Consider the following 19,975-nt stretch of genomic DNA (forward strand, 5'->3'; position numbering starts at 1 on the left):
GGCGTAAACACCTCGTTTGTATTCCAGGCTCTCCTTGCCATCGCTTATCTTCGTTACCACATAATTCATTTGCTTAATATCTCCCATGTGACTACTTTGGCATAGCCTAAACAACAATTGGTCTTTGACTTTCTCTAATGCCGACGCAGCCAGCAAAGACGCGATAATGGGAGACGGCTATAGCCGTGAAATTAAAAGAAGAGAAAAATAAAAAAACATTTACAGGTAGGATGATGTATCACGGAAAAGCGGGGATGATCTGTCACGCTGATCCAGGTTTATTGTGTCGTTAATCTTTGAGATAAATATGTCACCGAAAGTATACCAGTAATCACCCCTCGGATTTTCGAGCAGCCCGAAATGCAACGTATTCGCTAAATTGAGTGAGTTTGCGATTTCAGACTACGCCGTTGTGTAGCATGGCAACTGGCCTAAAGTTTTCTTTTGCGGCGCAGGTAAAGGTGCTGCTCGCCATTTAAAAGCTTGTTTATGTCTTTGTGTTCAAGAGAAAAGAGAAAGAACCGGCATTGTACCAAGCATAATCTATATCTTTGCCCACTGACCACTTTTATTTTTTTTCCAAGTATTCCCAGCAGGCAAACAGGCAGAGAAAATGCCCCCGACTTGGCTAAGCAGACATGGAATCAGTCATTTATTGATACGGCTCCTAGATCAGACTAGATTCTCAGAACTTCTGTTCTGCCCTGAGGACTCTCTAAGTCTACACCCACTTAGCTGGAGCTCATTTTATCCTCCACCGCAACAGCAAAAGTGATGCAAAGGTTCTCTTCTGAAAGCATGAGAGATAAATGATGACTGGTATTACTTTCTGAAATCTTTAGTTAGTAAGAGCAGTTGTGTTGTTCCAGGGTTTGTGTGTTTAGTTTCTTCATATTTAAGGAGCGTATTTAAAAACCGATCCTCGTTTAGTTAACGTATTCGAATGTGTACGCTTTCACTTTCTGAAAAAGTAATTCTTTGATTCGTAAAAAAAAAAAAAAAAAAGAATTAAGTTTGACCTTAGATGTACTTTAGGTGTCCCACAAATCTCCATGCTTGAGCTGTTATTGTTTACTTTGCGTCACACTAATTATTTACATAAATGACTCAGTCCTTTAAAAACCTTCAAAAAGAAAATCGAGGAAGGATCATTGTAATTCATACAATAGCTTTGAATCAGGCACAGGGATTTACTTTTAAAATCTTTTAAGTTATTGGATGCCAACAACCTGTCTGTGTAATGTTTTCAACCACCAGGTGATTCATTCCAGTCACTTTCAAACAGAAGAGGAGATTAATATCATAAGCCGCCTTCGAGGATTCACTGTTATTTAAGATTCTGTCACGGCATTCATGTGTCGTGGTAAGAAGTCGCTAAAATTGGATCTCATCTTCAAAATTGTAGACATCTGACATCTCGTCTGTAATTGTTACTGAATAGATTTAGAAGTGTAGCTAGTTCTGAGCCCTATGAAGTGGAATCTAGATTTGCTTTAGTCGCCCAAAAGGTTGAGAAGGATGCATGCTAGTTGCATGTCTAAACAGGGTCTCTTGTTTGTGCACCGGCCGAGTAATGGTGTGGATCCACTGTGCATCTACTCAGGGTCCACCGGTCTGTCGGCCAGTTATTCCAACAGTAAGAGCAGCCTGGGCCTGCAGGAAGGAGTGCCTTAGAGACACAGGTACAAACAAAGATATTGTGGGGCAGGAAGTGAAAACACTATGTAAATAATCCTATTATAAAGCCATTATAAAATGGCTTTTGTTGTGTTTGAAGCCACGGGCCATAATGTTGCTTACATCATTGAAAAAGTAATCGCGGATCTGGTGAATATTTCTTTTCCAGTAACCTCCTTAAAATAGTGCCGTGGACACTGCCTTGCAAACGTATTCATCGCTCTTAAACTTGTACATGTTTTAGCTTCACAGCTAAAGAGTTTAGTGTACTTTATTACGTCATAGAAATTAAAGCCAAATTTAAAACTGGAAGCGAGATCACCTTTAAACAGGATAATGGCGCAAAGCATACAGCTACGACTCTAAATAAATATTTCAAAACATGTCAATCTGTAAATCCTGACTGAGGCTTCCTCAAAGGTAAATTGATTTAAAAGTGTGCGAGATGGCTAAACGTTTAATGGTCACAGATAAATTTACTGAGCTGGAGCTATTTTGCATCCAAGCTTGTGTAGTTTGGGTAAATCTTTAGCATTTGGGTGTCCAAGGCTCATAACGACATTCTCCAAAATACTTGCACGTACAATCAAACGAGTACATACTTATTGGGGGATTTAAAACTAACACAATCATTTAAAGATTAAGTCAGTGTAGAAAGTTTAGGACTTTGGCATGTTTTCGTATATTCATGTGTGTATGGACAGCTGGGTCATCAATATTTACTCACTAATATTTCTTAGTGGGATAAAAGTGTTAGCTTTTGTAATGTTTCACAGAAAGTCAGTGGATGTTTAGGCTTCTGTTGGTGGGACCAGTAAAGGGGGCCCCGGGTCAATGCGTAATCCTCTGGCTGCCCAGTGTCCATTAGAGTATTGCGAAACTCTTGGCTCACTCTGCTGAACACTATTTTAAGATGCTTGGCCATAGCAGCATGTCCGGATCCCTTCACTATTCTCCATCACCCTCCGCCTGTGGACCATTTGTGCCAGGGTCGCTTTGTCCTTGGCTGTGCAACGCATAGTCCGAGCTCTGTGTTTCAGCTTCTGCGGAGAGATCAAATGGCTGTCTTGGTATGGAACACACAAGAGTTCAAAGGATACTTGATTGCTTTCCAATGATACCACATTATTCCCCATCGGAATGACAGTCTGACGTTAAGTGGCGAAAATACGGACTTTAAAAGTCACCTGTCCAGTAATGATATTTGATATCAGCAAGACAGCTCCCTGTTCATGACACCTTCCATTATGGGGTTGCTCATAGACATTGTTGAAAAAAGAATTTAAAAAATATCTAATAAAATACGACCTTGTTTGTAAAGCTATCTAAGAATGGTCAATGCCCTTTTTTGGGGAGCAAATTAAGCCTGAACAAAGAAAGTGACAGTAATGGATAATTGCATTGGAAAAAAAAACAAAAACACAACGCACCTGGATATTTGTGCTGCATTCCAGTTACCTGAGAAGTGGGAACTCGGAGTTGGGTTTCACCTCCGACCCGAGGTAAGAGCGTTCTATTTAAAAAGTCCGAATTTCAAAATGGCCGATGTCCATAAACATTGTTTGCAGTTGCTCTTACAAACATAATTTTAAGCTAACCACCACTTTCAATTGGTTCAGTTTAGAGTTGCAGGCACTCCACGTTAGTATGGATTTTTAGACACACTTTTTCATGTGTGTCTTGTATTTACCACATCTTACTATTGCTGATGTGAAGAGCGGCCACATTGGAACAAAAAGACTGCTGTACAAGTCCCAACTGGGAGTTGCCCCCAGTTTCCCGATGGGATATCTGATTCAGAGAGCATCCAAGTTAATCTTTTGGACTGGGAAGTTGGAATTTCCCAATTCCAGCCACAAGTGGGACGCACATCAGAGAATTCAACTATCCACCAATTTTTTTTTTTTTGTTGCTCTTTTTCACTGCTTCAAAATCTATTAATCTAATGTAATATTATTTAATACTTTGATCAGGTTTGAGCCGAATTAACCAACACAAATCATAGATGGCAACGCAATTTGAGTATTACTGAAGCCTTAGGTCCATTTTACTTTTTTTTTTTATTCAAAGACAGATGTTTACTATTTGGTGTGTCGAAGGAGGAGGGACTCGCCCTTGGCGACATTCATGCAAACACCGCCTCTGACTCCAATCGATTATTAACGCGAACTGAACCTGGCTGCTTCAAAGCGGTTCACGCGCCTTTTGACAGTAAAGGTTCAGGATACGTGCAGGTAGATAAGGAGTCGAGCCACGCGAGGGTCAGAGCGCATTTGTGAGCGAACTCACCTTCCCTCCTCTTTCTCTCCTCCCCTCTCTTTTCTTTCCCTTTCCTCTTCTGACTGAGGCGCAAACAGTCTCCGCTCGCTTTTCTCTCTCTCTCTCTCTCTCTCTCTCTCTCTCTCTCTCTCTCTCTCTCTCTTTCTACGGAGGCAGTTTGCGATTCCTGCTCTTCATGCCAGAGCCTGCAGCTGTCTCGGTTGCGTCCCACCGCCACTGGTGTGGGAAAGCTTCGCAACGCATGGAGGAACCGACAGCAGATTTAATTTTTTCCCCCCACCTATAGAAACCCAGAGGATTTTTTTTTTTTTTTTTGTAACTTTCTAAACTATTTCCTGCGTCGTAAGGAGACCGAATGAAGGGATTTGTCAGCTGAGGCGCCCCGTCCGCGATATGACGGAAATCTTCTTTTTTGCTGCAATTGTGAAGGACACTGTATAGGAATGTGGAATATAAGTCTCTCTCAACGGTAAGTGCTCTGAAATGTCCATCGCTGCGTTGTGTTTAATCCGTTTGATTTTTGCCGCCTTCTTGTTAATAAAATACACAGGCAGAGTTCAAGAATTTTGAATTCGAGCTGTAAATTGTATGAGACTGAATCGAGATAAGATTGGTCATAATTCCCCCCCTTATCTGTCTAATAGGACAAGCTCCCGCCCCTGAAACCATGACCACGGAGTTGAACCTGACCTCCTTCCTGAATGAAACCTCCCAAAGAGGATGCAACCTCACCAAGACAGGTTTCCAGTTCTACTACCTGCCCACTGTTTACATCATGGTTTTCCTCACCGGGCTGGTGGGCAACAGCCTGGCCATCTGGATGTTCGTGTGCCACATGAGACCCTGGAGCAGCATCTCCGTCTACATGTTCAACCTGGCCCTGGCTGACTTTTGCTACGTCCTCTCTCTGCCTTTCCTCATCTTCTACTACTTCAACAAGACCAACTGGATATTCGGGGACGTCTTGTGTCGCCTCCAGCGCTTTATATTCCACGTGAACCTCTATGGAAGTATTCTGTTTCTCACCTGCATCAGTGTTCACAGGTACACCGGCGTGGTGCACCCGCTCAAGTCTCTGGGCAGACTGAAAAAGAAGAACGCCGTCATCACCAGCGCTCTGGTGTGGTTGATAGTTGTCATTAGTATGTCCCCGATTCTTTATTATTCCAGGACAGGTCTGAAGCGTAACGCGACCACTTGCTACGACACGACCACGGAGGACGAGCTGCCGGGTTATTTCATTTACAGCATGACTTTGACTGTGTTCGGGTTCTGCGTCCCGTTCATCATCATATTCTGCTGCTACGGCATGATTGTCAAGGCGTTGATCTACAACGACATGAACAACGCGCCCCTCAGGCAGAAATCCATCCACCTGGTCATCATCGTGCTTGCGGTCTTCGCCGTCTCCTACCTGCCGTTCCACGTCATGAAAAACCTCAACATGCGGGCGAGGCTGTACTTCCAGAGCCCCGACATGTGCGAGTTCAACAACCGCGTCTACGCCACGTACCAGGTGACGCGGGGCCTCGCCAGCCTCAACAGCTGCGTGGATCCCATCCTTTACTTCCTGGCCGGGGATACGTTCAGGAGGAAGCTGTCCCGGGCCACCAAGAAAACCTCTAGGAAGGGGGACACCGTCCTTCAGTCCAAGAGCGACGAGACGGCTCTCAACAGCCTGGCCGAGTACGTGGAGAACGGGAACCGCAGGAACTAACCAAGGTGTCCTTTTAGTTCCCGAAACAGATGGACTAGGAGTAAAGAAATGCACTGTGTGGACTAAAGATGATGTAAAAATGTATCAAATGATGGTTAACTACTCCACACGCTGTGTTGACCGTCGCTTGTCAACATTGATAAGCTATCGTACTGTACTGCCTTGTATTGTGTCGTACTCAAAATACTAGAGCCATTACTTTGTTTTCCGCCATGTAGCTTGTGTTGCTTACACTTCGGACTAAATGAGCGCCGTGAAGAGCCTGGCTGAGGGGAAACAGATTGTCGGACAGGCAATAATCCATTGTCCATCAATATCTTCGGCTGCGTTCGGCTTAACGTGAACTGTATTTTCTCAAGCCACTTGCTGATGTTTAATCAATACCTATTTAGCAGGGTGAGAGAGTGCGCCTGAGGCGTCGTAGGCGGTTTGAATGGCTTTTAGACGGGAACATGAATGCACTGAGCCTGTGATTGCTGAGGAGCTGTGCACAGCAGACATTGCAATGCATCATGAGCTGAGACTATCTGCTCTTTACCCGTTAATCTTCAGGGGGTGGGGGGCTATTTTTTTCACCCAGTATATGGGTGAAACATCCAGTAGATGTTGGAGGACAGTGTGTGGTTTTCTCTGAGGTCAAAGTCTACAAAGGCTCTTTTTACCAAGCATTTTTCCCTTCCAACTTCTGTCACAGAAAACAAGGGTAATAGTTGCAGTATTTATGTGCATCTGAGGCTACAGTTGTTTTTTCCCCCTTCTAGGTGTACTGTACAGGATGTTGTGACTATTAAGATTAGTTTACTTCATCATGTGTATGTTTTTTGGGTTGTTTTTTTTTACTAATTTGGAGCTTTTCTAATGCACAAGTCCAGGCTGAAAGCAGTCCAGCAGGGTGAAAGCGTGAAAGAGTGACTCACCTGAGCATGTTCTAACTACCCTTGCATTCGTTGCAACATAGAAAATCTTAGTCACAATTCCTCGCTCGCGTTACAGCTCCATCAACATGTTGAAGATCAATTTGTATGAGATACCTCAAAAGTGAATTGTGCACTGTGTCTGTGTTTGGCAGATAGTCTTTTAGTTGTTTCTTTTATTTGTTTCATATCGGTTGTAAGCCTTCTTGAGAAATGATTGTGAAAACTCTCTCTGTGTGTGTTTTGTGTAGATGTTTGACGTTCGAAGCTTACTAATTCCTGTGCCATGGCCTGTTTTCAGTATCAAAAAAGGAAGTAAATCTGCTGTGCAAGACATTTCTTGGCCACATGCATCTTTGTCAGTCTTTTTATTTGGTATTTTTTGTATGAGTCTAGGAATTACCAGCTTGACATAGACCTGTATGTATTCTAACAATATAGAAACTATGAGAACAAAACCACAGAGTAATGCTTTCATTGTATTTGCACATTTTTGTAAAAAAAAAAGAATGTGCCTGGTCTAACAGTTTATGATTAATCAAGATGTAGAACAAACCATCATTGATATAACTGTGAAAATGATACAACTTATAAATTGCAGTTATTTTTATTTAGGCTAACTACAAAAGTGTGTGTGTGTTTGTTTGTTTTTTGGTCAGCTCATTCTACCTTTTTCCTGTCATCGTCTTGTGTAAGGATATAATCAGTACAATAAGCTGTTACTTGTTGCCTAATTAGCCAGACTATTTGCTCTGCTTGACCATGAAGTGGGCTCAATAAGCTGTTCAAAGCTTTTCAGCTGTAGATTTAAAACAACGTTACCATAATGAGGTACATAAAATAAATGGTGGTGCTCATTTAATTTCCTCTTGAAATATGTCCAGACAGTCAGAGTTGTCTTTACTTTTATCCCAGGAAAGCTGTGAAGGGGAATTCTGCGTTTTCAGAGACAATTACCTTCTAAAACCTTAATCACCTTTTTACCAGTAACTGGCCGAATGGCAATATTTACAAAGTAAACGGGAAGCTTAATAACAGTCAAAAAGACGAGCTGTTCAAGCACTTTGACCTTGAGAATTTGAGTGCAATGGAGTATTTTCCAATAATTTTCTTTTATAAATTGAGGAAATAACACTGGACAAAGAAAACCAAATAGCTACTTTACCTCTTTATCAGAATGTGGCTCTGAAGATTCCATTAAACATAATTTAGCCATGTTAAGAAAGCTGTGCAGTATATTCTTTGCTTGGAGACAAGCTAAAAACACTTAGCAGCACTAGCTAATCACAATACTTTTTTTTAATTTTTGTATTTTATGTTTTTAGGTACTTAGGAAACACGTTCACAAACGTACCTTGTGTAGGAGCATGGGCATAAAAAATGTGTGAGATTAAAAAAAAAAAGTGTCAAAAATGCAACCAGCTGGGTAGCTACACTGGAGTTTTACGGTTGTGATTGATGTGAAACCATCTTGGAGTTTCATTTTCAGGGTAAATGTCAATCCAATTTTGGAACTTATAAATGAAATGCCCAACATTATCCTTCAGCAGAATATACAACAGTATATTTTTTCTCTCTCTCTCTTTTTAGTTGCCTTTTTGAATAATTTAGAAGTTTTGTTCTGTTTCTGTTTTACTAAACTTGGTAACATTAGCATTTACCAAGGTTGTACTTGTTATGCAATGATACCAAAGGCCTAGATTTCTTCTGCGGTCCTCAGTCTATTATGGAGCAAATCATTTCTACAAGTAGGAAGATGGTTGGAGTTGTTCTGCTCTGATCAGAAATCCTAATCTGTCAAGTTCCGTAAGAGTGGAATAATATATATTTTTAAAAACTGTCTTAAAACAGAGGTTTCTGTTTTAAGACAGAAACCAGTTAAATTCCAGTATGAGACTCTAACGCTTCTATTACTTTAATAATAAACTTAAGATACAATACTTTAAGAACATAAGGTTGAAATGGCATGATAGTTATAAAATGGAAGTAGAAAAAGTGGCATTGCGTGTTAATGGAAAATTGAAGGGGCAAATCTCCCTGGAGCATCTAAAACATGTTATCCACAGCAACAAGATCAAAATGGTAACTTTTTAGCTTTATGTAACGGCTTTAAACGAACTCTAATGAATGCGAACACATCCCTGAAGGTTGCAAGGACAAACTCATGGAGCTTGGTCCACCTCTGTGTTCTTCCTCCCACTCTACCTCTGCACCGCCGCTTGACGTTCTCTTTCAAGTCAGCCAAGAGGAAGTGAGGGGAGGAGGGAGGAATAAAGAGTGGCACCTTTTTCCTCTTGGCGTACACTTGGACGGCCTTTGTGACCGTCACAATGGCACGGAACTATTGATGCAGACAGGGGTGTGAAGCTGTAGCCAAGAGCCCGCGGCTGCTGCACAGTCTTGTGAGCACAGGAAGCCAACAAACTCTCCTCTTGAGGAAAAAATAAAGAAAAGAAAAAGAAAACAAGCCCATGACTCCAATCTCTTTTGATTTCCTGGCTTTCGGCTGAAAAACTGCATTGACTTGCCTCAATGAATGCATGTGTATGTGTTTGCCACCGCGTTAAGAGATCTTGGGGGGCAGCGTGGAACTGGTTGTGGTGGGTGGCTGTTATCTCCGTTTGTTTTGGGGTTTTTCGTGTTCAGAAGCATGCCTCTGTCACAAGCTAATAATTCGTGCAATAGCGACGCTCGATGCTCCTGAACACATTTTCTTACGTCAAAGGAAAGTGAGAGCCAGGGAAAGCAAGTGCATGCGCTTTGTGAACCCGCAGAAAGTTGGGATTCTCGCCAGCGTCTCCTCCCATGCAAGAGCCTTTCACCTCTTTTCTCTGACATGGTTCTCTAACTCTTCTGAATGAGACATTGAAAGATGAGCTTTTGTTTGCCGTACTTTGGGGGGACGGGGGGATGGGAAGAATTAAGTAACACATAAGCACAAGTGGGAAGAGCCGTAGATGAAATTCGTGTGTTTTTCTTCAGTCCGGTGTTGGCCATGGGGGTGACTGCAGCCGGGACTGCTTTTACGCTATAATGCTGACCTTTGCTCTGAGAGATTTACAGTGGATTCCCGGGACCACATCCATATCGATCGCAGAGAAACCGTCTGCCCGAGCTAAACAACTTCTGATCACCACAAAAAAAAAAAAAAAAAAAAAAACCTACAAGCATTCAAAACACTAATGTGTGGTCTGGATGAGTAACCCATTGTACAAATAATCACCAGGGAGCCACTGTGACGTGGCGAGGAATCAAATTCTAATGCATCGTTCAACCGCGTGCAAAAAACTGCAAGCTGTGTTTTTATAATCATTTCAGCTGTTACGCAAAGTACAGCAGTAACCAAACACATGTAATATTGTAACAGGATATCGGTTGCTCAATGGGTGTCAAGTCTGCTCCTCTGCAGTTTATCCTTTTTTTTTTTTTTTGCACTTCATAGTAAAGGTTTTGGGAGATTTGTAGAGAAATTAGTTTGGTGCTGTTCCTGTGAGACACTTGTCTGCGAGCGGCTTTGTCTAAATGGGAGAGGAAGACGTTTTGAAGCCTCTAAAAGCGACATTCAGCAGTAATGGTTTCCTCACAGATGGGCAGGTTGGTTACTCAAGCCTCCGTACTAATGCAGCCGCGTGCTGTCAGGTTTAACAACAGGACGCTGCTCTCTCCTCTCTGGGGTCAGGTACATGGCAATGCATCTACACTCTGTTCCAAATTATTATGCAAGTGATATTTTCTCAGATTTTCTTAAACGGTCAATGCAAATGACGGTCAGTATAGTTTTCAAGTCATGAACTATTACAGTATAGATCAAATTTTACTGAACAAAGCTCCCCGTGAGAACAGTATTGTTTTCAAAACTAAAAAACTCAAAATGCACTGTTCTAAATTATTATGCACAGCAGATTTTCTAAACATTTTATGGATTATAAAGAACTGCAAACGGCCATTCTTTGGATGTGCAGCATTATGACTCCACCACCTCATTCCTGACTTCACAGCCGTGTTGGGACGTGATGGCCATCCACCACCAATCCACTACTGCGTCCATCTGTACCTTCCAGGGTTACTCAGCAGTCATCAGTGAACAAGTCTGTTTGAAAATTAATCTTCATGTATGACTGGGCCCACTGCCACCGTTTCTGCTTGTGAGCTCTGGTTAGTGGCCCAATAGTAGGTTGATGCACCACAAGCCTCTGGAGGATCCTCCACCTTGAGATTCCAGCAGCTTCAAATAACTGTTTGCTGCTTTGTAAGGGCATTTTAACAGCTGCTCTCTTAATCTGATAAATTTGTCTAACAGAAACCTTCCTCATTCTGCCTTTATCTGTACAAACCATCTTTGTTCTGAATCAGCCACAAATCTCTTCACAGTATGATAACGTTTCAGTTTTTGTTAAATATCTAATGTTTTCATACCTTGTCATACGGCACTACACTATGATGATTTTCATCAGCAGAGATCCTTTCTCTTTCCCATATTGCTTGAAACCTGTGGCCTGCTTAATAATGTGGAACATCCTTCTTAAGTAGATTTCCTTTAATTGAGCTCATGAGACAAACTAACTAACCAGCTCTCTGAAATTAATTATAGTGATTCAAAGAGCCCTGACACACAATACCATCTTTAATTTAACAACACAACAAAGAATGTAATCTTTATGACACTTTAATCCAGTTTGCATAATAATTTGGAACACGGTGTAATCAAACTCCTAGACTTTACTGATTTATTTGACGTCCAGATGTTGTTAAAATGTTTTTTTCCCCCTAATTTCTATTATTTTCGAAACCATTTTCTATAAAAATATAGCACCTTAGAAAAACACCTTATTTCATCAGGTTATAGCCACAAGTGTCATCCTGATTATTTCTGAAAGACCAACACAAAGTGGTGCGTGACGCGAATGAGGAAGTCTTTTTGCATTTGTTTACAAATACAAATCTGAAAAGTGTGGTGTGCATTTGTATCAAGCTGCTGCAATTTAGTGTATATCCGCTTTGCTCTTTGAGATACTTAAAATGTTGCCAAATTCTCTCGCAAAACAGTTGTACTTCTATCAAACTACATGGACTGACGAGTGTCATCACAGATCCTCAATTGGATTTAGCCCTGGACTTTGACTGGAATATTCTAACATGTGAATACGCTTTGTTTTTTTTTTGTTGTTTATATTGTTGTGCAACTTTAAAAGGTTGTTGATATGCATTTGAGGGTGTAAAGTAGGAACAGCTTTTCTTGGGTTTGGGTTTTGCCTCTACATACTCAAGTCCAGTAGTTTTATTATTTTTTTCTCACAGCTAGGTTGCTTCAAAATCAAGAACTGCGGGATTTTTACTTTATTTTCTGACCTATTAGACATGGCGCCTCTGTTCTCCACCAAGGACTTCGACAAACTGCTCCAGAGAAGAGTAGCTATTGAAGTGAAGATGCATCAGCTTAGAAGTTGCCTCTGGATGCAGAAGTGAAACAACCCAAGCAATAATTCACAACAGTGAACAGACTGAGAGAGAGCAAACTCCTCCCCGAGTCTCTCTCGGTGCAAACCCCAAGAACAATTCGCTTCCCTCAACTCAAACCAGTTAACTGGGAGAACACATTTGGCTGAAATCTGGCCAGCATTACACCATTATGATCTCATCAACCAGCAGAAACCCCATCGTCAGAGCAAGGGGCGGAAGCACTCCATCTGGGAACGCGAGGATTCTGCTAAATAACAGATTCGCTGCGCTCTCTCAAAATTGGGTGTCCCTGAACGCGATATAAAGTAGCATTTTCTCAGGGACAAACTCAGCTGAAACATTTAATCAAGTTTCCATTCCCATCTCACATTCATCCTCCAACGGCAAAACAAGCTGAAAGACGGCTTTTATTTTTAATTTTCGGACATCATTAATTCCCCGGACGCCGTTAGAGTGGTAGGAAGGCGTCTCTGTGGAGACATGATTCGCCGGTGAGAGTGAGAATGTGTTGGTCCAATAGCTGACAGAGAGTGGCAAAGAAACTCTACTCCCGGTCAAAGTTACTGAGCAACTTCTGAGAATTAAAGTCAATCTGTAGATCACCGTCCAGCCCATTAGCAATGGTATACTCAATCGATACCACTTTGGAGAAAATGACTCAATTCTACAAACTCAACCTAAACACATTTGAAGAAATGATAGAAAAGTAATTCTTGCAAAAAATAAAAATAATTTAAAAAAACTACCTCTTTCTTTCCAAAAGATGTTTCAGGCACAAGCAAAACTAATTTGGAAAAAAAAACAAAAACTCAGGCCATTATTTTAGGAATGATGTTTTTGTTTGTAATGGGTAAGGCTCATGGAGCATAAATACTTTTGCACTGCACTGCACAAGGATCCACATTAAGTTAACTTTTTTTTTCTCCACTACTGTAACATTACAGAATAAAATTCTTCCCAACTCCGTGCAATAAGCGGCTCGCACCGCGTCTGAGGACACCGAGTTCAGTATTAAGACCGATAAGCTCTTAGAGCCATTTATAATGTGTGTTTACACATAAACTGGTTCGGTGACTTTCAGGAAAAAAGTCACCGGACCACTTTGCGGTTTCCAGCTGCAGCAGCTAAGTAAACATACTGTAAAAATATTTGAAGCTACTTTTGGTTCCATTAATTCAACACGCTGCGCTGCTCTGACAGACATTAGCGCATGTTTACTGTCTATCTGCAGAAATTGGACCGAACCAAACAGTGCAGTGAGAGGCGCAGCAGTGGTGATGTGAGACTGAAGCAACTCCTTTTGAATATTTTCCGCAAACTTCTTTTCGGGAGGCTTTCCTGAGTCAACAGTTTGCTTCCGAGACAACATCAGATCCAGACTCCAAAAACCGAGACCCGATGCTGGTTGCCGGGTCACTGAGGCCCACACCTTATTCACTATCAAAACAGCTGAGTCTGGTGATGCATTTTCAAATGCAAAGAAGCACGTCCATATCGTGCGTGTTCGTTTTAATCAACATGCCAGTCAACCGTCTCCGTGCGGTTAAATGCAGCGTTTGGGATCGCTGCCGCTGGCCGTAAACACCCACCGGATGGACATCCGATGCCATCAAACACGGCGCCACAGTCGCTGTCAAAGCCAAAGTGAAAGAATGACAGGCTGCAGAGAAGACTCGGCTGTGGGAATAGATTGTTTTCCCATAAACCTGTCTCCCGGGCGACCATACGTCAGGAAAGTTTGCGTTTTGGCCCATATGTCTGTACCAGCGGCGGATTATTTGGAATTCCAATGAGCAGGAATAAATTACAATACAAATAGCAGCAAATAGAAGCAAAAGCTTCGGAGAGTGAACAAAATGTATCTCTTGTGATAAACGGCAAGGATCTTATCTTTTTTTTTTCACCAGTAATAAATAACATGAGACATACAGTACCTCCCAAAAGCGTTGGGAACATTTGAATCTTTACACTTTTTTGACTTGACGGAACATCTTATTTCATCACATTACAGCCACAACTGCAAACTGAACTGCAAACTTCAATGCATCTTTTATGACTGACAAAAGCATGTGGGATTTCAAAGTGGGATGCTGCCTGGACAGGTCACCAGTTCATCACACGGCAACACAAAGAACAAGCAACCAGCGTCCAGGAATACACGGATATTGTACTTTAATTGGGTTTTAATATCTATAGATTTATGATTTGTAATTGTCGGTATGTTTTGCTACTTTTCTTTTATCTCAGTGAGACATACCTGGTTGCATAAAGGTTGCATACAACCAAACATACTTATTCTTTACTTTAAAATGTATTTAAAGTAAAGCAATCTACAGTGTGTACATAAGCAGCAGATCAACTTTAGACTTGATCTGCTGGCTGTTTTGTGTATGTGTGTGTCATCACTATCAGTTTTATTGTGCTTACATATCTATGCTGTCATCGCGTCATGGCCGACGCAGAGAGAGTAACAGCTTGTTAAACCCACTGACGGCTCCAGGCTCTTCACATTAAAAGCCCTTTGAAATCCAACTTGATTTTCACGCTTGCGTGGCGTAATCTGAAGCCGTGGAATTGCCATCTTTTTAATGTTGTCAGACAGGCCTGGTCGCAATCTGGATTTGACACTCGCATGAACAAGCACGAACAGCTCATCTCCTTCCGAGTAAAGCGGCAAAAACAACCGGGAATCGCTCCCGTTTCTTTACTGTACCGTCACGCTTTGCGGTTTTTCGAGTTCTGGCGCCAGAATCAACACGCAAGAGCAACAGAAAAGAGGGTGTGTGAGAATCTGGCTCTGGTTTCTGGCTGTCCTTCAGTTTATGATCAATACCTTCGCAGCCGCTGTCGACAGTCGTCATCGATCAGCGTGAGCGATCGGCTTATTCCTGGCCGCCTTTCAGCGAACCTAACTCTGTGATTGCGTGCTGTCGGATCAGAAACGAGCCTGTCCCAACTGTCCAAGCCCCACGCAGCATCCCAACGTGTTTCTGTTGACGTCGGACTCAAACGCGACTCTTTTTTATTTCTTCTTCTTCATCTTCTTCCTGTGATTTCCGACTATTTTATATTCGTAATGAAACTGCTTTGAGACTCATGAATCAAAGTAAAAACCGAGTGGTTTTCAAGGATGCCGTTTTTCCACACAGCTTGGCGGGGGTTTCGTAATGAGAGTGCAGATGAGCGATAAGAAAGATGGGAGGGTCCCGCTGCTTTGGAAAATAGATGAGATACAAAGATAAGGCCTGACAACAAGAAGCCGAGAACGAAAGTGAAACAAAATGAGAAGGAGGCATTCAAAAAAATCTTTAGATAAAAGGAAAAGCAATCTTGGAAAGAAACTTTAAAAGTTGAAGCAGTTTAATTGAATTTAATCATTCAACCTCCTTTGAGAAGTATTTTTATTTATCACTGCGCAAACGTTTTGAAAATGATTTTTTGCCTACCACCGTATAGGTGACCCTAAAGTTGTTGAGTTTATGTCTAGTTTCTGAGAATGCACAATTCAGAAACTTTTTTATTTATTTATTTCTGGTGAAGCTATTCTTTCTTTGTGCCAATTTCATGTAGACACATTTCCAAACCTTTTCAAAAGGCTTTTGAAGAATAAGGGAAACTTACTGTACATGTAGAACTGGTTTTAATTTCATGCTCCTGATTTGCATAAAAGCTGAAGAAAAGATGTGTCACCGCTGGCATGGTGGTGTGTTGTTGAAAGTTTTCATTTTCTATTTCGTTATTGTTACTTGTTTGTTTTGGGAGGTGATGAACTTTTGTTTCTACCATAAAATTAAATGTAGATATATACAGTACATATTGCACTGGTTTTCTCAGACAAGATTTTAGGACATTTGACACTAGAAAGGCTGGAGTCAGTAAACATAGACAACACTCCTGTGCAGTCTAGAGATTGTCCAAATGGCCTGAAGGATTGTAAGTACCCTTAAGTACCCTGGTAATGGCCTCAACGCATCTCACAGTTGCACAATTGTTCCTTAGACTTAGACTTCGACTTCGACTTAGTCTGGATAATGCAGCACAACATCAGCTGCAAAAGATCACATCTCTCCAAAAACACTTCATGTATGCTTCAAAACTAGACTGAAGAGCATTACGTACCAGCATTACCAGCAGGAGATCAGATCTCCTACCTGCTGGTATCATAGATACCCCCCACCAACATGGACTATTCACACTCCTACCTTCTGGCCTGACGGTCAACGACCACATTGTCAATTGAAGAATGGATGCTAATTTGAGCCATCAGAGCCATCAAGAGTCGTTGGTTCTTTTGGACCTGTTTCAGCCAGTCTGGCGAGAAATCAAAAACCTAGTACTCCTAGTGTTGAACAAGGCCTGGATGTTTCCTTTGGAAGGAGATGCTCCTGTCTTTAATCAGACACAGTAAAACAAACTGCTGCTGCATTTAAGACATAACCAGAAATTGCAGAAGCAGTTGCAGAAATTCCCACAGCACCTGTTTTGCTGTTGGCCTCCTGACGACTTCGCCGACTCGTTTCCTTTGCTTTACAAGGTTCTGTGCAAATCTACAGATTGAACCTGCATCTGTAAACTCTCTGCAGCTCAAGAGTTTGAACGAGTCGACGCAATTCAATCAAAAGGCGACTCAGCAAAGTGTGAGTGAAAGGTTGTGTACACCTATGCAAACAGTTTATTGTACCTCTTTAATATTTACAGTTCTGACCATTTGGTTTCTTGTATTGCAGTTGATCATGGGAGATACATGAAGCAGAAAAACAATTTTACATTTGTTTTATATATATACAGTATATATATATATATATACTGTATATAAAATAAAATGTAAGAATTTGACAACAGTGTAAACTTTTTTAGATTTGTTCAATATATTTCTTTAAACGAAGCACATAACATGTTTCCAGAAAAAACTTTTTTTTTTGAAAAAAACAAAAAACATAAAAAATGCCAGAGGAAAAGAAAACAAACAAACAAAAAATACCATCACAGCCTAAAATATTTTTGCTGAAAAATAACGCGTAATACGCCCGCTGCCCATTTGCCTGGTGGCTGGTTGTCTTTCTGCAGATCAGAGAGGTTTAAATAAGGGCTAGTGATATCTATTACTCCATCCAAGCAGCGTGTCACTGGGTGGGATTCAAGAAATTAGCCCCCCGTAGAAACAGAAGCAAAAGAACTTGCAGAAAGCAGGACGAGAACATGAACTCCATGTCCTCCCATGAAGATTCACGTCTGTTTAGATCAGGCTCTAACAGAGTCCAATAAACCTCTGCATTTATAAGCACTGTTTACGTTTCAACATGGAAGACCACTAGAAGTTGTCGAGTTCCCATTCGCAGGCCACTCCACTATCGCTCGTTGGGCATTCAGAACGGCCTCTCACTGGAGAATGTTGACTTTTAAATTCCCATTAGTGTCCCTGGGAAAGGCTTGGGAGAGTGTAAATTTCCCCTGCACGTTTAAACGCTTCCTGTTAAAACAGAAGGGGAGGAAGTATTCCCACTGGTCAGCACCGGTGGTCTGAACAAGTAACGTCCATCATTATAGGTCAGCTCTGCATACATTTTTACAAATTCAAGTAGAAATTCAAGAAATTATTTTATGTCCCACCGCTGAAAATGAAACCCACTGGGTTTTTTTTTTAATTGTTTTTTGTAATTATTAAAAAAAAACAACAATACATAGAAAACATAGACACTGATATGTGGAGTAACTTTTAAGTTATTCTCTCATGTAAACATTAACAAATAAAACAAATTCAAATGGAAATAACCTGATAGGTTTTTTTTTATTTCTATTTTTCACAAAAACAACAGTAACATGGTAATGAGTCAAGTGACTTTGGCAGGAAATTGTCCAGAAGCCTCCCCTTCAGCTTAAGTAGTCGATTTAGGAAGTCACAGTTTATGTAAGGAGTTCATAAAAACCAAGATCAAGATTCTAAATTTTGCAACGACGTTTCACAAAGTTACTGGGAGAGGTTTGAAACGGTTTCATTGTGTATTGTTTTATCTCCAACACATTAGTCCACACATGACGTTACAGCGGAGCAAAATATGGTCTAAAAGCACGTTAGAGGGTTTTTCAGTAAAAAATATTAAGAAATTAGGGACGAATGTTTTTGCCCATGAGAGCAGCTGTGGGGATTTGAGGCTGCTGCTTCTCGTGTTGACGTGTCTAAAAACGGGTTTAACATGGAGACATGAAATGAATTCTCTGAAGATGAAAGCATGAGAGTTAAAAATATATTTTAACCTTGATTTGAAAAGGGCAAAAGTAGTTTGGGAGCATATTAGGAAAGAAAATGACATTTTTTTTAAAGGCAAGAGTGAGATGCCTTTGCCCTTTATGTAATCTGATATGTTAATAAAATCGTTGAATGCATTTTACAACGCTCTCTTTTTTTTTTTTTTTAGAAATGATGATGTAATTATGTAATAAACTGTCACAAACTGACTGTGTTCATCCTAATAAATATGCTTCAAATAATAATCATCTTTGTAGATTCTATATGCATTTAAATTGAAACTTTGGTCCATGAATGCTGAACTTTTGGTCATTTAGTTTCCTTTTCATACTCATAGCCAGAAAACCTACACGTCTCCACAAAATTCCGAGAATTTCATTACATTTAATTATGTGTTATTACATTTTAAAGCCCAATCTTATTACATTATCACGTATTGTGGCATTAGATACACCAACATTAACTGGTGAGGGTCAGAGAGGGTATAGACCACACAGAGCTCTGGAGGACAGCCTGGATCAGAGGGAGAAAGCGGACCCAGTCCACTTCTTTTCAGTTTTGCTTAGCACTTTCAGACATGAATCATCTGTGCAGGAGGTCGTCCTCACCAGGTTTACGGTCAGAATACGTCACGAGGCAAGGCGCACAAAGGGCAATCCGGGGACGCGAACCGGTCAGACGCGAGACTCACAAGAGAAGTGAAAGAGAGAAAGAGAGAGGGAAGCAGGTTTAAGCAATGAACAGCACAGCTGACAACAGGGAAGGATAATCAGGCTGAATAAGGCTGATAGCGATGCAGCCTGACAGCACAAGGAAAGAAAAGAAACGGGTGGAATAGACCAAGGCCTCAAAAACTAATCCATATCCTCAACTTTGAGACATCCGATTCTCTTGGGCGTAAGCTAATAAGCATTTTTAGTTTAGCTTTTGTCTTTCAACACACAAACTAAAAAGAATGAAATTATGTGTATGCCCAAATTGAACTCTTCTGATCCAGGGGCACGCTTACTGCACATTCTTGTACCCAGTCCCAAAGTGTTTAATACTGTCACATCATGTTCTTTGCAATTGTTAATGATCCACCGGCAATAAAAGTTGATTATCTGGAGCTGGGCCTCCTGTGGGAGACCTGCTTCCTCCACCGTATGAATGCTTACCTCGTGACTCTTTAAAGTGGAACTCTTTTATCGCCGCCGCTCCGCTATTAGTTTAAGTGTGTTTAAAGAATAAAATGTACAAAGGGGAAGGTGTTGCCATTCGCGTCCACATCAGGATACGATTTCATCAGCATCCTGGTGCAGAAGCCGAGACAGCTGCGGGATTGGTATTGATTACATAAGGAGTGAACTCAGATAAAGGCTTATCAGATTTTCTTCTTGCAGCGTTTCTTTTTTTTCTTCTTTATAAGTGTTTTGCTTTCTTACATTCCTTGCTAATATCAAGTAGCCTGTACTGTAAACGCATGCCGGCCTCGTCCATTAGCAGAAAGAGACAATTAGTCGCAGAGTGCCTTTTGCCTTTTAAGAAAAAGTTTTTGCTTTTATTTCCAAATCTGCAGAACAACCATCATCATCATCATCATCACACGGGCATGCACACACAAACATCTGAGGAGCTAGCCTTAGTCAAAGAAAGGCAAACAATGGCAGCAAATATCATATTAATGATACGCAACGACAG

General features: G+C 41.1%; 1 protein-coding gene across 1 annotated transcript; it reads left to right on the top strand.

Annotated features, from left to right (window-relative positions):
- The first annotated feature begins 3,885 nt into the window (after positions 1 to 3,885).
- p2ry1 (purinergic receptor P2Y1) lies at positions 3,886 to 6,938 on the top strand. The gene is made up of 2 exons (XM_005800931.2): positions 3,886 to 4,426; positions 4,602 to 6,938. Exon 2 carries the CDS (start codon positions 4,625 to 4,627, stop codon positions 5,672 to 5,674), a length of 1,050 nt encoding a protein of 349 aa, XP_005800988.1. The 5' UTR covers positions 3,886 to 4,426; positions 4,602 to 4,624; the 3' UTR covers positions 5,675 to 6,938.
- Positions 6,939 to 19,975: the final 13,037 nt, after the last annotated feature.

This window comes from Xiphophorus maculatus, chromosome 18 (assembly GCF_002775205.1).
Source record: "Xiphophorus maculatus strain JP 163 A chromosome 18, X_maculatus-5.0-male, whole genome shotgun sequence".
In the NCBI taxonomy this organism is placed as follows: Eukaryota; Metazoa; Chordata; class Actinopteri; order Cyprinodontiformes; family Poeciliidae; genus Xiphophorus; species Xiphophorus maculatus.